General features: G+C 47.1%; 1 protein-coding gene across 1 annotated transcript; it reads left to right on the forward strand.

The window, feature by feature from the left end:
• The first annotated feature begins 3,109 nt into the window (after positions 1-3,109).
• Positions 3,110-13,607, forward strand: CHRNB3 (cholinergic receptor, nicotinic, beta 3 (neuronal)). The gene is made up of 6 exons (XM_010151554.1): positions 3,110-3,161; positions 5,342-5,493; positions 5,931-5,975; positions 10,976-11,085; positions 11,299-12,181; positions 13,473-13,607. The coding sequence occupies exons 1-6, from the start codon at positions 3,119-3,121 to the stop codon at positions 13,605-13,607; spliced, it is 1,368 nt and encodes a 455-aa protein (XP_010149856.1). The 5' UTR covers positions 3,110-3,118.
• The last annotated feature ends 988 nt before the right edge of the window (positions 13,608-14,595 follow it).

A 14,595-nucleotide genomic window follows, 5' to 3' on the forward strand; every position in this document is an offset into this window, starting at 1 on the left:
GGCCCGCCGGCAAGCCAAGAGGAGTGACAGTAGGAAGGTGCTTGGTGGGCACAGGGAGCTGGAAGGCTGTTTTCAGGGTACACGGGCAGGTGGATGGCTGGCTGCAAACGCCGTGCCGTCTGGCACGTGGAAGTGTCTGGTGCTGCAAAGGTTGCTGAGAAGCTGGGCTAAAAACATCCCTCGCCTGGACAAGATGCATGTTTTAGGAAGCTGCTCATGGGGAGAGCGGTCTGCTGACTGCGAGGACTGAGAGCAGAGAGGATCGGAGAGGAAGTACCAGGGTAGAGATGAGGCTATTGACCTGAAATGAGCCTCCTGCCCCATATCTGCTGCAGCAGCCTCACCTCTGCAGCCTCTCCTTCCTCCTCCCTGCAGCTAAAAACCCCAGCAACCCCTCTCTGGCTCTTGGTTCTGGAAATGGGATTTCTTATTTCTGGTTCACAGCATCTCCCATCCACAACCTTCCTCCCCACCATCCTCCCTCAGCCCAAGTTCCCCTCTCCCTGGTTGCCAGCCAGCTCTGCCACCTTTCCCTGGAAAAACCACTTTCCACACTCTGCTGTGTGACACCTACCAGTAATGTTCTCAAAAGAGAAGATTCAGGTTTTACTCAGGAATTCATTTGCTGCCGCAGGGTGGATGGTCCCCATGCCTCATGGCCCAGCTGATATAATGGAGTATTCCTGTGCACCTCCCTTCCCAAAACATTGGAGACCATGGCTGAATAAAGGCTTGTAAACAGAAAGCATCATCAGCAAGCAAACAATTTTTTCCTCCAGTACCCTCCTCTGGTTGCCAGATAACTCTGGAAGCTAAAGACTGGGCAAGCTAGGTCCTTACCTCTTGTCGCCACCAAAGCAGTGGGTGGAGACAATGGTAAAGCAAGCACACACCTTATTTCCCTCCAAACAACTACCATGTTTTAGCAGAACTACTTCTATAGCCAGCTAATAGATTAACTTAATTACCTCAAGGCAGCAGGTATAACCTTATGAAAACAAGTTTCTCTCCAGTCTGTGATGCAGCATAGTCTAACAGAACTGTTCCTGGACATAATCTCAGGCAGTAGTTAGGATAAGAGGTGTCACTGGGCAAAGGCTGGAGCTAGCAGTCATGAATCTGTGGTTCAGCAAAGGTGGAGGATGATGACTGAGGCTGCAGAGCTCTGTACAGGACCAGAAACATGCTGGAAAGCATGGAACATTATTAAGGGGTAGCTTTGTTGCAGAAAATTTTGCATCAGGCAGGATAATTATATTTAGTCCATGTTCAACTTTATTGCAGGTTGTGGTGCTGTCTGTCTGCACCACCCCGGTCAAACGTCTGTTTGATGCCAACATTAAAAAAAGACCCTTACCATGCACCTTGACGAGTCGTATGCTTATGCCTAGTCTGGATCTAACAAGTAAACTGAGCAGGCTGGTCGTGACAGGAGCTGGTGATAACAGTTCAAGACAGCATTGGTTTTGAGTTGCGTTCTGCTGCTGTGATGCAGAGGAAAAGGTGCAGAGGAAACCAGCTGCTTCTCCAGCCCTCGTAGGTGAACACTGGCAGAGCTGGGGAGCTAACGAGGGGCCTTGCAGATTTCCTGTGTATAGTACAGTGGTGGAAAAGGCAAACCCACTGTTCTGCTGCCCGTGGCCTGCCCAAGGACTATGGGTCAGACAGCCTGCAAGTCCACAGCAGCACAGATAAAGTGATAGGACACTACAGGAAGGTTACTTGTTATGTGACTTTGAACCACAGTGAAATGACATCTTTTTCATTACAGGAAGCTGAATAATCTGATAAAATTACAGCTGCAAGTTATCAGTCCTCTGTGAGGACCTTAGATAAGGCAAATCTGAATCACATATCTTATGACTATGCCAGAATCTGTGCCAAGGCGTGAAATGGGGCCAGTTGTTGCTGGGGAAAACAGGCTTCCCATATAAAAGTCAGCAAACAGTCAAATTCCTCTAGGCTATAAATGTGTATCAGTGGATGAAGACAAACTCTGAGGACATGCAAATAGCTACAAATGGTTTTGTTTGCAGCAAATATAGGGGATTACTCTGCCAGCACTGAGACAGAAACAATAGCCAGAAAGAATAAATCAAAGCAGGAAAAGTTTCAGGTCTGTTTGCAAGCTAAAAGAATTTTGCAGCACTCCTCCTTGAATTTGAGAAGTTCAAGGAAAAAGGTCCTCTTCAAAGAGAAGGGTACAAAGTGACTTTCATTTAGGAAGAAAACCAAGAAGATCCTGAGGTACTTCGGCAGAGGAGTGTCAGAGGGACAGGAAAAGAGGAACCTGCATCTCTTTTGGCATCAGCAGTTTCTGGTGGCTTCTGAAAGGAGACCTGTCAGAGGTGTTGCTAGGGAGGAGACACACCTGCAGAAGAACTGGCTAGATAATCAAAGGCCCCATCACTCTCATTGCTAAACACCAAGTCCTGGGGCAACATACTTGGTTAAGCCATACCAATAGATTGTACTGTGCAAGCATTTCTGTGCCACTGTCTGTGAAGTTTTGTATATGAGTGATGAGATATAAATTTAGAAAACAGCTCTGTTTTCCCTCTCGGATCTTACTGCATTTTTTCCTCCCAAAATCCATTTTAGGGGTGTAAAACTGCAAGTGTAGTATGAAAAATGAATAAGCGAAGTTAGGTCTGTAGGGAGGCTGCTTCTTTTATTGGACCAACTGATACAGCTGGAGCAAACAATACTTTCAGGCATGTGATCTATCTTTGGGTCTGATCTACAGCCTGTGTTTCCCCCAGATGTGACTGGCAGCATAATAAAAGATATTTTTCCTCCTTAAAATCCTTGGCTCACTTCTACTCCTAGACTGCAGTGGCTATAGCCATCCAAACACGACCACAAACAGATCAGTCAGAGTTTAGGACCCAGAGCCCTGTTTTAGGCTTATAAGATGTGACAGCTGACTTAAAATCAATGAAGTGTGATTTACGGAACATCATAATGAGGCAAGATAAGGCTCAAAAGGTGCTGTCTTGCCTTGCAGACTCAATTGTTCGCCTTGATTTTTAACCAGATTGTTTTGGTCCCGAGGATTAGACCAATTCACTTACAAAAATAAAATACCAGATTTAAAGGAAAAGCCACAGAGGTGCCCATGCTTTGCCTAGTGCTCTTTGCGCTGTGTCTGAGCCACTCAGGTAAGTGCAATTTCTTCTTCTTCTTCCAAGCCAAGCTGTGGATGTCCAAGATTTTTTTTTTTTTTTTCCCCGCTGGACAGTTAGTTGCTGCTTGCTGGGGCAAGGTAGATTCTGGCTTCCCTTGTTTCTCTTCCTAACACTGTCTGACTAGCCAAAGAGACTTGTGGGGCTTGTGTTAGCTGCTGCTGCCTTTATATTGCATCCACAGCCAGTTTGGCAGCAAGGTTTTAATTACTTGGGGGGTGGTGTGGGTGGGTGGGTAGAAGTTAACAAAAAAATCACAAGATGATTCTTACTGCTAAAGGGAGTTAGGGGAGAATCTCCATCACCAGCAGATCTGAAATGCCTCAGGTGAGCTGATGAAAAGCTAAGCATCCTGTCTGTATTTCTTGGGGTGTTCTGCACATTTTTTCATCAGACTTGCTGCACCAGCACTCCTGCTCCTGTGCATGTAGCAAACTACTCCTGGCATGGACCGCAGAGGGATACAGGAACATGGGGGAGAGGAGAGTTGGCAAACAGTGCTCGGTCACTTGTAGGTGCAGTAACCTGCCAGAAAGCTTCCCAACATTTGCCTTCTCTGTACACAATATGGTAAATTCAGGAATGCATCTGTCCTACAGCCATTCCTCTGTTTTTCCAAAGACAGTGCTGTTTTGTTCAGTGTTTTTTTTCTATGGCTTTATATAACTTAATCATCAGATGGGTCTTGATTAAAGGAGCTGTTAGGCTATTTTTTTCTGCTTTATATATCTTTCCTTCTCATTAAAAACTGCTTTTAAACTGTCCTCTTGCAAGTAATGAGGGTGTCTTATAAAGGTACCTATCTTGTTCCTTTTGGCTTTCTTTTTTATGAGACTTCTCAAGTCTTTTTCACGCTTTTCTGTAGCTTCCCAGCATCTGAGAATCAACACATTCAGTCTCAAAACCAGCTTTACCACCTCTCTGCTATGCCCATGCCCATGGGATTGTGTATGTGCATGCAGGGAGTTATAGCAGCACAGGCTCCTCCTTCCTTCATGGTGTCTTTGATGAGAAGTGAAATTCTTCTCATCCTTGAGTGCTGTGTGTGCACACAAGGGAAGAGGTGGAGGTTGTGTCGGGACCTCAGCATCACAGAGAGTGGGGCTGGCATTTGGGAAATAATGGAGGGCCTAAACTGCCCTTCCTCTTTCATGGTAGCAGGGGAAAAGGGGAATGTGGTGGCAGTGACCAGCAGAGTCCCAAGCCTTGCAAGTTCAGACCATTGTGGCTTTGTGCTTGGCTGCGGGCAGACCTGGCCCTGGCTGCATCATACAGCTCATCCTGCTGCCAGATCACAGAATCATAGAATCATAGAATCGTTTGGATTGGAAGGGACCTTAAAGATCATCTAGTCTTTTTGCTTTTTGCTCTGCCAATGCTGTTGCCCACCCAACCCATGCCCCAACAGGGAGAATTTAGCTTTATCAATGATTTGCTGCTATCCCCTGGTTAAACCCAGAGGGAGGATTCATTCCTCAGTGGTGGATGAGGCTCCCTCAGATCTAGTTTACAGGCCCTGCAGCTTCCAGTGAGGAAATCCCAACACAATCCTTGTCCAGGGCAGCTGCCATCTCAAAGAGGCCATAGAAACTAACTGCGGCAAGTGAAATCCCTGGGCCCTGAAATGCCCACAGTGTACTGCTGCTGTTTCTACCTGTAAGCTGGCCAGGCAAGGATTGCCCCACAGAGACCAGGTTTCCCTGGTGGACCTGGTTTTCTGTGGTACACCACAGGTATCTGAAAAACCAGAACTCCTTCTCAGGGTGGCATTTATCAGGCTGCGTATTTACTACTCAATAGTGAAAGAGACCACCTGATGCTCTGAGCCTGTAGGTCTTCTGAAGAATAATAAACAAGGCTGACTGGGCAAGTATGTTGACTTAAGACAGAAAGGCCACAGAAAACAGAAACGTAGTGCAAAGTTATCACTGCTCTGCTCTGATAATTTATTTTGTGTGTGAGTTAGGTTTGAGCTAACCTCTCTTTGCCCTGGCTCTGCCAAGAGTCTGTGCATCTGGATTCCCACAGATTTTACTGACAAGAGCTGCCTAGAGGCAAAATTGTCACACATCGCCACTCTGCCTCACTTCTTCAGGTCATGCTGTTCTCCACGTCTGCTTTTCCGTACACCCCTACTCTCTGTTGCTCTCTTCCAGATGCAGCCTCCTTCGGATCAATTGCTGAAAATGAGGATGCGCTCCTCAAGTACTTATTTCAAGGCTATCAGAAATGGGTCCGCCCTGTGGAAAACTCCAACGACACCATCAAAGTCCTTTTTGGATTAAAGATATCACAGCTTGTGGATGTGGTAAGTGTCTTTTTGGGCTTGGTAAAACATCCCATCTGTTACAGACAGTTGTGTGCCCACCTGGGAGGGCTGGTGATACTGTTGGCTTTTGCCTCCTGAGGTATGGAGTGCTAAGTGATGGTCAGGCAACGAAACACTGAGTGTGGTGCAGTGCTGGTGACACAACCTCCTGCCCCACACACAGTATGGGCCCTAAGACTCATTTGTTTTGAAGCAAAACTGAATGTCCTTTTTTCCCCCACTGTTCTCAGAGAATAAGGCCTCATTCCATCAGGGGTTAATCAAACAGTACATGCCAGACCATCCCTGGTGTTCCCCTGGGGAAACAGGACCATGCAGATCTCGCTGCTTGGAGCAGGGTTGGACTCAGCAGACATATGGTCTATTTCTGCCGGCTGTTTTGGTACTGCAATCTTCTTTACCTTGTGTCATCCTAGGATGAGAAGAATCAGCTGATGACAACGAACGTGTGGCTGAAGCAGGTAAATCAGACCAAATCAGAACCTCCCTTTCCACGCAAGCTGCTGAGCTCAGCGGCCACCCCAGTCTGCTGCGACCCATTCCCTTCTGTGATGCCAAATGACCAGACAAAATCAGCACCATGTTAACTGGCCTGGAGTTTTTACTTCATTCCTCTCACTTCAGCACGTGTCACAGGGCAAAAGGCAGGCAGGCGGGCCCTTAGTCCCCTTCTCCTGCACCCCAGCTGTGTGCTGTGTGCTCACTCCAGCTGTATTTCAGGGAAGTAACATCTTATGATACTACATTGGCTGTCCCTGGATGCTGTGTGTGCCCCAAGGGACTATCCTGCCTCAGACTTAGAGGTCATGCAAGTACTGTCTTTCTTGCCCAAGCTAAGAGTGGTGCCTTGGATAGATTTCTTCTGCAGCATAAATAAAGGGAAAGAAAAGGCCAGCCTGTTATCCCCTGCTCCAAATTAAAATCTATGTCAAATTAATTAGATCTCTCTGACATAATTTCTTCTGGAAGCAACGATAATTTATACAAATGACAGAAAGGTGCAAATTGAACTGTTACGTCTCCTTTCTTCTTCAGTTCTGAAGAACACTGCATTTGGTTTAGATTACATTGCACCAGTTTATTGACCTTGTGACAATTATTTTAAGTCTCTCAGCCATCTGAGTATCTATATACGTGTCAGCTGATCCTAGGCAGTGTACATAAAACCCAAGCTGTACTTGAAATAATGCCATGGGAAGTGGTTCCCAGGGGTCGCTGGGCTGGTGGGGGAGAAATGCGGCTCAGTTTTTGTTTTCAGTCTGGTACCTGCAGTACTGCAGTGAGTATGAGCTTCTGGGTGGAGCAGGACCCCTAGAGACTGTATGGACATTATATGCAAAGATGGTTTCTCCCTTGAAGAGGGAGCAGGAATTTCCCTTTTTGCTGGGGAAATTTCCTAAAAAGCCAGCGGCTGAAAGCCTGCCCTGAAAGAGCTGTGGCGTTACAATTTCCCCACCTTCAGCTGCAGTTGCAGATCCCCTCATGGACACAGGGCCAGACCTTGGCTTCCTTGCTTTGTTTGAGTAGCCTCTTGGGTAGACAACAGAACCCTCCTACATAGGTAACCCCTTGCCCCACATCTGTCCTCTCCCCATTCCCACCCTCTCTCCTTGCAGACTGCAGCACCCACTTCCCCCTGCGGGTCCAAGCTCTATAGTCTGCAGGTCTGAAATCAACCCACTTCACCCTCCTCACTCTCTGTTCCTGCAAGTGTCCCCAGAAAGATTTTACAACCTTTTGCAGCCTTTGACAGCATATTCCTGGGTCTGGCCGTCTCTTTAGGGAATACTTTGCTGCTTGCTCCATTCAGGACAGCAAACTCTCCTATGCCCTGGGGCAGCCTTCACTCCTCTGGCTAGGTGACATCTACACCCAGGACAGGATCATAGAATGACAGAATGGTTTAGGCTGGAAGGGACCTTAAAGACCATCTAGTTCCGACCCCCCTGCCATGGGCAAGGACACCTTCCACTAGACCAGGTTGCTCCAAACCTCATCCAGCCTGGACTTGGACACTTCCAGGGATGGGGCATCCACAGCTTCCCTGAGCAACCTGTCCCAGTGCCTCACCACCCTCTCTGGGAAGAAAGAATTTCTTCCTCACATCCAATCTAAACCTACCCTCTTTCAGTTTAAAGCAACTTCCCCTTGTCCTGTCACTACCTGTCCTTGTACAAAGTGTCCTCCCAGCTTTCTTGTAGGCTCCTTCAGGTACTGGAAGGTGCTATAAGGTCTCCCCAGAGCCTTCGTTTTTATGGAGAAATGCAAGTCCAGGCTGCCCAAAGGCATTAGGCCAAAGACACTAATGCAGAGAGACATCTAAAGATCCTCTCTCCATTGCTGCATGAACCTGTGTGGGGTTCCACACTGGGCACCTTGTTTGTCCTCCAGCACTGACCTCCCCAGAGTCACGGCCCAGAACCTGAATTACCACCCTTGCTGTGGGAAGTGAGGTTCTGCTGTGGGTTACTCCAGACGTGCTGAGGAGGGAGGGACATGCCACCACCTACTCAATGCCTCTCAGGTGTGGGGGGAAGCCACTTTTTCTGCTTCTTCTGCCTCATGCTGTCTCTAAAGGAAGGACCTACCCAGGAAGCTGCACTGTAGACATGTTCATTTCTATGGAGGCCTTAGTGCTCAGATTTTATCCAGGGCAGCTCCCTAGGGCAAGTCAATACTGTGATTTTCAGAATTACTGAGCTGGGCTCTTACTAGTTGTTACTGTTTCTAATACCCCTTCTCTATCTGAGGAACATGAAGGCCGGAAAGAAATGCAAGGGGAGCAGAAAATAAGTGAGATGCAGCTCCTGATTTTATGCCTGCAGATGTCCCCAGGACATCTAAGGTCAGGCTGAGTACTAAACACCTGTGGCTGGATGCAGGTGTCCTGCTTTGGGAGTCATGCATTCCGTAGGCTTGGTGGCAACTGGTGCCACATGCAATTCAGTGCTTGGGGGATCATTAGAGTGCATAAGCACATCAGCTGGGAAATGGTCTGTAAAACTAAGCAGAATTAAAATAATGTTTTTCCTTTGTGTAGGGGAAAGTGAAAAACATTAAAACAAAGCAGAATTCTCTAATGACACAGACCCTGTCCTTCTGCAGGAGTTGGGGAGTTTAGGGGTCTGGTTCTCACCCTGAGTGTGTGAGATTGAGGGGGAATCACAGTCATCGTTTCTCTGCAAGGGTCTGGCTTTTCTTAAGTTGGCAAAGATTAGATCCAAGGGTTTTATTTTTCTTTTTTTTTTAACCTCAAAAATTCAGATGCTCAAGATAGTGGGACTTGATGATATGCATGCAGGCAGACACACGAGATGCAGAGGAGATTTTAGTGGCTGCTGAGAAAGTATCTGGGTTTGGGCCAGCCATGGAGTCTACTAGCACTGGTGTTTCCTGGTGTGGGTTAAGCACGTGAGTGACAGCTCAGAAATGGGAAATTGGGAGAACTGGAGAAAGGGGAGAGGAATGAAGGCATCTCGAACAGCTTGGAAGAAAGGGAGAAGAGGGGAAAGGGCCCTTGGCATCTGCTGCTACGGTTGGTGTCAGCATTGCCCACAGGGAGATTCCTGTTTTAAACGGCTCGTCTTTGAGGTCTGCTCACAGTCTATTTTCTGCTCTAGTAAGAAGACACACAGCCATTTGCCTTGCAGACATGAAAGAGCACTTTGGCTGGGAGAGAAATCAATGCAGACAGGGGGTATGGAGGAGTATTGCAGATGCAGCAAATCACCCAGGCCAAGGGGCTGCTCCAGTTCAATCCGAGAGAGATGATTATATCCCCAGGTAGCTCATGGCATATTTGCTTCTGTTGTGTTGGTGCAAGCTATGAGCTGACCATGTTGGCTGCTTCTGTCAGTCCTGGCTACCCCTCAGCATGCTTCCAGTGTAAGCCCCCTTGCACCTCGTACAGGAGGCATCCAGGACCCATGTGAGTCTGTGCTCACCTAACAGCCCAGGCTGCTTGAAACATCCGGCAGATACCCACCCACAGAGAAAAGTTCACACCGAAAGTGGTGTGCTCTGTCCCTGCTGCTGAGGCTGAGAGCAGCAGTGACCCCTCCTCTCTCTCTCTGCACCTGAACAGCCCCCATTCCTCCTTCAGCAGCCGGAGCCAGGGGTGGAGACCTGTGCCTGACAGCTGGCACCAGCTATTTTGGTAGCTCAGAGAGCGGGTCCATGTCTCTTCTGGTACAGGCAGTGGGGCCATTAATCCCACCATGGTACCACTGGCAACTGCCTCCTTCACTTCTGCCTTGGGACAGATTTTAAGAGGGATCTACCAGCCACCTTGGGTCCCTTCCCTTCCCTGCAGCTGGAGGAGGAAGATACTTGTCACAGTCTGTATTTAGGTCTCTGCTGAGGCTCTGGGTTGCTGTCACACTGTAAAGGACTGCAAGTGTCTGTAGGAAGAGCATGTGAAAGCATGCGGAACCACAGAAGTAAGAGGGGAACAATATGGTGGGGGAAGCAGCTTTTTTGTTCATCCTTATGTCATGGAAGAAATTACTCAGAGAAGGCTGAGGCCCCACATCCCTGGGGAGCTCTTAGTGCTGGAGCTTAATGGAAAGTTGTTAGTCTCCTGCTTTTTGGTATTGACCACAGTCTACAGCTCTTGCTTTCTCTCACTGCTATTCCTACAGGCAAGTGAAAACCCCCATCAATAATAAATGGGGATCAGAGAACTGCTTTTCCACTGCACCTCTGCAGAAATCTCCAGGTTGCTAGAACTACTTTGCTAGAATCTCCACACCTGAAAAACAAAATGAGGAGAGAAAAATTATTCTGGAGTTCAGCATGACAGAAATGGACAGGACTCCCCCTGCTTTTTCTTTTTTATAGTGCTATCTCTTCAGGATTGTAACCAAACACTTTACATTAGTGTCATATTATTTTTCCTGCAATAGCATGCAGGTATTTCTCATGAAAGAACAATGATTTGGTTTGGAAAGAGAGTGTACAAATATTAGGTGTTGTATTCTGTTCACTCAGTAAATCCAGTTTTCCACTGAAAAGCAACTAAAGGCCACCTCACTGTCACTTGGGCAGTAGCAGCCATGCCAGCTGACTCTTCTATGGGGTCAGTGCCAGGCAAAAACAACATAGGCTGGTTCTCAGAGGGAAGAAGAGATGCTATACCCAAGCAAAGTGGCTTCTTCCTTCTGTACTACCCTCAGGTGGGCAGGGTGGTGAGTGAAGTGAGAGGCAGTGCTCTCCAGGGGTGCCTGCCCCAAGGTTGCCTGCAAAGGGATGGGTGGATGGGGCTCACCTGTGGCAGGAGGGGCAGTACTTTGGGGATTAACATCTCCCAGCCATGCCTACCTGCCCTCCTCTGCATCTGAGCAGTCTTACACCCAGCCCTGCCCATTGTGCTGTGCAAAGCAGTCCCTCTGAGGCAGGGGGTGGTAGGAGGAACAAGGCTGTTGTGTGTGAGTGGGAAGAGGACTCTGCTGGCTTGTTACAGGAATGGATCGACCACAAGCTCTTCTGGAATCCAGAGGAATACGGTGGGATCACCACCATCCGTGTCCCCTCTGAGTCCCTGTGGCTTCCTGACATTGTCTTGTTTGAAAAGTGAGTAGCATGGCTCCTTGCTCTGGGCTTAGGCCAGACCTTGGGCGAGGCATGTCAGCCATTGTGAAGCTTGCGTGTGCTGTCAGAAGACTGAATGTTGGTTTTTCTTGTGCTTCAGGTGATGGGGAGGTGTATGGGGTGGGGGGGTGGGGGGTAGAACTGGGGCAAACAGGGTCTTGACTTCGGTACTCTTTCTTCTTGTCCAACTTCTAGTGCTGATGGACGTTTTGAAGGATCCCTGATGACCAAAGTCATAGTGAAGTACAATGGACTAGTGACTTGGACACCACCGGCCAGTTATAAGAGCTCCTGCACGATGGACGTGACCTTCTTCCCCTTTGACAGGCAGAACTGCTCCATGAAGTTTGGGTCATGGACCTATGATGGCAGTATGGTGGACTTGATTTTAGTGGATGAAAATGTAGACAGGAAAGACTTCTTTGATAATGGGGAGTGGGAGATCTTAAATGCCAAAGGTATGAAAGGCAACAGGAAGGATGGGTTGTACTCTTACCCATTTGTCACTTACTCCTTTGTGTTGAGACGCCTCCCGCTGTTTTACACTCTTTTCTTAATAATCCCTTGCCTGGGGTTGTCGTTTCTAACTGTCCTGGTGTTTTACCTGCCTTCAGATGAAGGAGAAAAGCTTTCATTGTCTACATCAGTTCTAGTTTCCCTCACTGTTTTCCTTTTAGTGATTGAGGAAATAATCCCTTCTTCTTCAAAAGTCATACCTCTGATTGGTGAGTATCTGCTGTTCATCATGATTTTTGTAACCCTCTCTATCATCGTGACTGTATTTGTTATCAATGTCCACCACCGCTCCTCAGCAACTTACCATCCCATGGCTCCCTGGGTTAAAAGACTCTTCCTTCAGAAGTTGCCTCGGCTGCTCTGTATGAAGGGCCATGTAGATCGTTACTCCTTCTCAGAGACTGAAGAAAAGGAAACCACCTTGAAATCAAAGCTCCTGGGGGAGCAGAAGCATAATCAAGTGAAAGATGGAGAGAAAATTGTTATTGCCTTTCTGGAAAAGGCAGCCGACTCAATTCGATACATTTCCAGGCATGTTAAAAAGGAACACTTCATCAGACAGGTAGGTGAAGGAAGGGCAAGGAGGGATCACTGTTTCCTTGACAGCAATGGCTTCCAAGGTCTTCCCTTTTCTGCATGCCTTTGCCCCTACCTCCTGCTGTCATCTGAGCTATGTCCTGGGAGCTTTCCCTGCTTGATAAATAATGTGGTTTCTGGGAAAATCCATTGCTTCAAGAACTGCATTGTGCTCTCAGAGGCCCTGCTCTTCATAGACCCAAGAGGTCACAACAGCCTCTCCTGGAGAAATTCTCATTTTGGGATTATTTGAATAACCTTGTCCTGCTTAAACTGGGGATAGACGTGGGCCTGGAAAAATCTCTGAATTGTAACATGCTCTGAAAGGGTGTATCTTTCCTAACAGCTACAGGCAGACTCTATGGTAGTTGCTAGGTCTCAGTCCTGGACTGCCAACAACTCTACACACTGTAGCTGCCCTGCTTTGAGTGGAGGTCTTCCAGACTCTCGCTAACAACAGTTCAGATTAGTCCTTAAATTCCATCTTTCTTCTCCCAACAATCCTCCTGGCTGTTAAAATAGTAAATTACTGTGTGCATAAACAATGCATCTCATGCAAGGGTAGGACAGCAGAGCAAGGCACCTAGCAGCATATAGAAAGAATAAGACTTCTGTTATCACTCTCCTAGCAAAAGACAGGGCTCTGTTCAGACTGTGCTGAGACAACTTTGGCATTAAGTCGAACATGCAGTATGTGAGCATACAGCATCCATGGTTCCTATTCGAAGCTGAAATAAAAAAAAAATAAAAAAATCCCTTGAATTTATAAATAGCTCCTTTGTGTGTGCAGGGTTGTGCCAGTGCTCACAATGCAAAACCCCTCTCCTGAATGCCCACAGTCTGAGCCAGCAGAGCACTTAAGCCAACACAAGCCAATGGGACCACTTGCACTGGAAGCGATGTCTGCATCAAAGTGCATTGCTAGTGCCAGATCCTAACACATCCAGGGAAATGGCGTTGTGTGGAAAAAACCTAGTTCATTATAAAGCCATCTTGAAGCTTCAGTCTGTAAACTGTTACATATGCACTTAGGTAAAAGCTTTTGCACAAACAGAAGTCTGATTACCATGTGTGTAAAGCTACGGAACTGTTTGGGTGTTTTGAGCGACTCATGGCTATGGCTGCTAAAAAGGTGATCCATATCAGTTTTAGAACACAGCGCACTACAAAATTCTAATTTTAAAAACAGGTCTTTGGAGCTGAAATATATGTAGCAGTATCAATCAGAGTCCTGAGCTCGTTACTGTTTCTTATTGTTCTCCCTCTCTCCTTCCCAGGTTGTCCAAGACTGGAAATTTGTAGCTCAAGTCCTGGATCGAATCTTCCTGTGGGTATTTCTGGTGGTGTCAGTGACAGGTTCAGTTCTCATCTTCACCCCTGCATTACAGATGTGGCTGAACAGCACTTTGTAGAACATGCTCCCAAAGTAGCATACAACAGGTACAATGCCAAGGGATGGTGTTGCCTTGGGGCTTGGTCCCTGTTGTACAGGATGGGAAGCCACAACAAGAATGAGGGAAGGTGATGGTAACAGCAGGCTGTCTGTCTTCATACAACTCTGTCAGTTACAGATTTGGCTGAGATCAGAGAAGGGCTTTGTCCGTTGCTGAGTTGAATTGGGGTTGCACTTGTGTTATAAGTATTTTACTAGTAGCTTTGTTATATTAGAGTACTAGCCAAGATTATTAGTTAAAATTGGAAATACTATCAGTCTGGGACAATGATTATGCTTAAAAGGCAGATCTTTCAGATAAAATGCTACTTTATAATGTAAGTTATAGTAGGAACACAAATTAGTACTCAGTTTACCTATATTTCCAAGCGAAACCCACAAAGACTCTATAGACTGCTTTGTGCATGTGTCAGAACTAGCAATTGCACAACATGTGCGGTTGGAAAAAGTACAAATACCATTTAGATGGGATGTTTGAAACCTCGACTCTGTGGCCTCACCTTGCTGCAGGATCAGCTCAACAGAGGCAGGACTTAGCCTCTGCCCACCTGCTACCAGCCCTTACGGCATGCACACTTTGTCTCCCCTCTTGGCCATCAAGAAACTACAAGGTGTTACCCACTGCTCAGTATTATTTGCAATTTTGTCTGCTGCTCTGTCATATACCAAAAAGCTGAACAAGTAAGTATTTTCCCCATGCCCCACATTTAGAAACCATGATTCCTGCACCCGCTTGTTCACAAGACTGGAAGTGGAAGGTCAGTTGAAGTGTATCACACCAAGAAAGGTGGCTATGGTACTCCATAAGGCAACAGTGATCTTTCTGAATAGTTCAGTTGGAGGGAAACTGCAGACAGTGGTTTTGGCAAATAAAACTTGTGGTTGATTAGTAAGTGGAGTTTCTCCTGAGAGCTGTGAGGTGGGCTGGCTACCAGGAAGATGCATCT

This window comes from Eurypyga helias, unplaced genomic scaffold (assembly GCF_000690775.1).
Source record: "Eurypyga helias isolate BGI_N326 unplaced genomic scaffold, ASM69077v1 scaffold28855, whole genome shotgun sequence".
NCBI classification, from domain to species: Eukaryota; Metazoa; Chordata; class Aves; order Eurypygiformes; family Eurypygidae; genus Eurypyga; species Eurypyga helias.

Bases quoted from the DNA above. Each gene is read 5' to 3' on its own strand.
- CHRNB3 (XM_010151554.1), top strand. From the start codon at position 3,119: ATGCTTTGCCTAGTGCTCTTTGCGCTGTGTCTGAGCCACTCAG. The intron at 5,494-5,930 runs GTAAGTGTCTTT...GTGTCATCCTAG, and splicing joins TATCACAGCTTGTGGATGTG to GATGAGAAGAATCAGCTGAT. The intron at 12,182-13,472 runs GTAGGTGAAGGA...TCTCCTTCCCAG, and splicing joins AGGAACACTTCATCAGACAG to GTTGTCCAAGACTGGAAATT.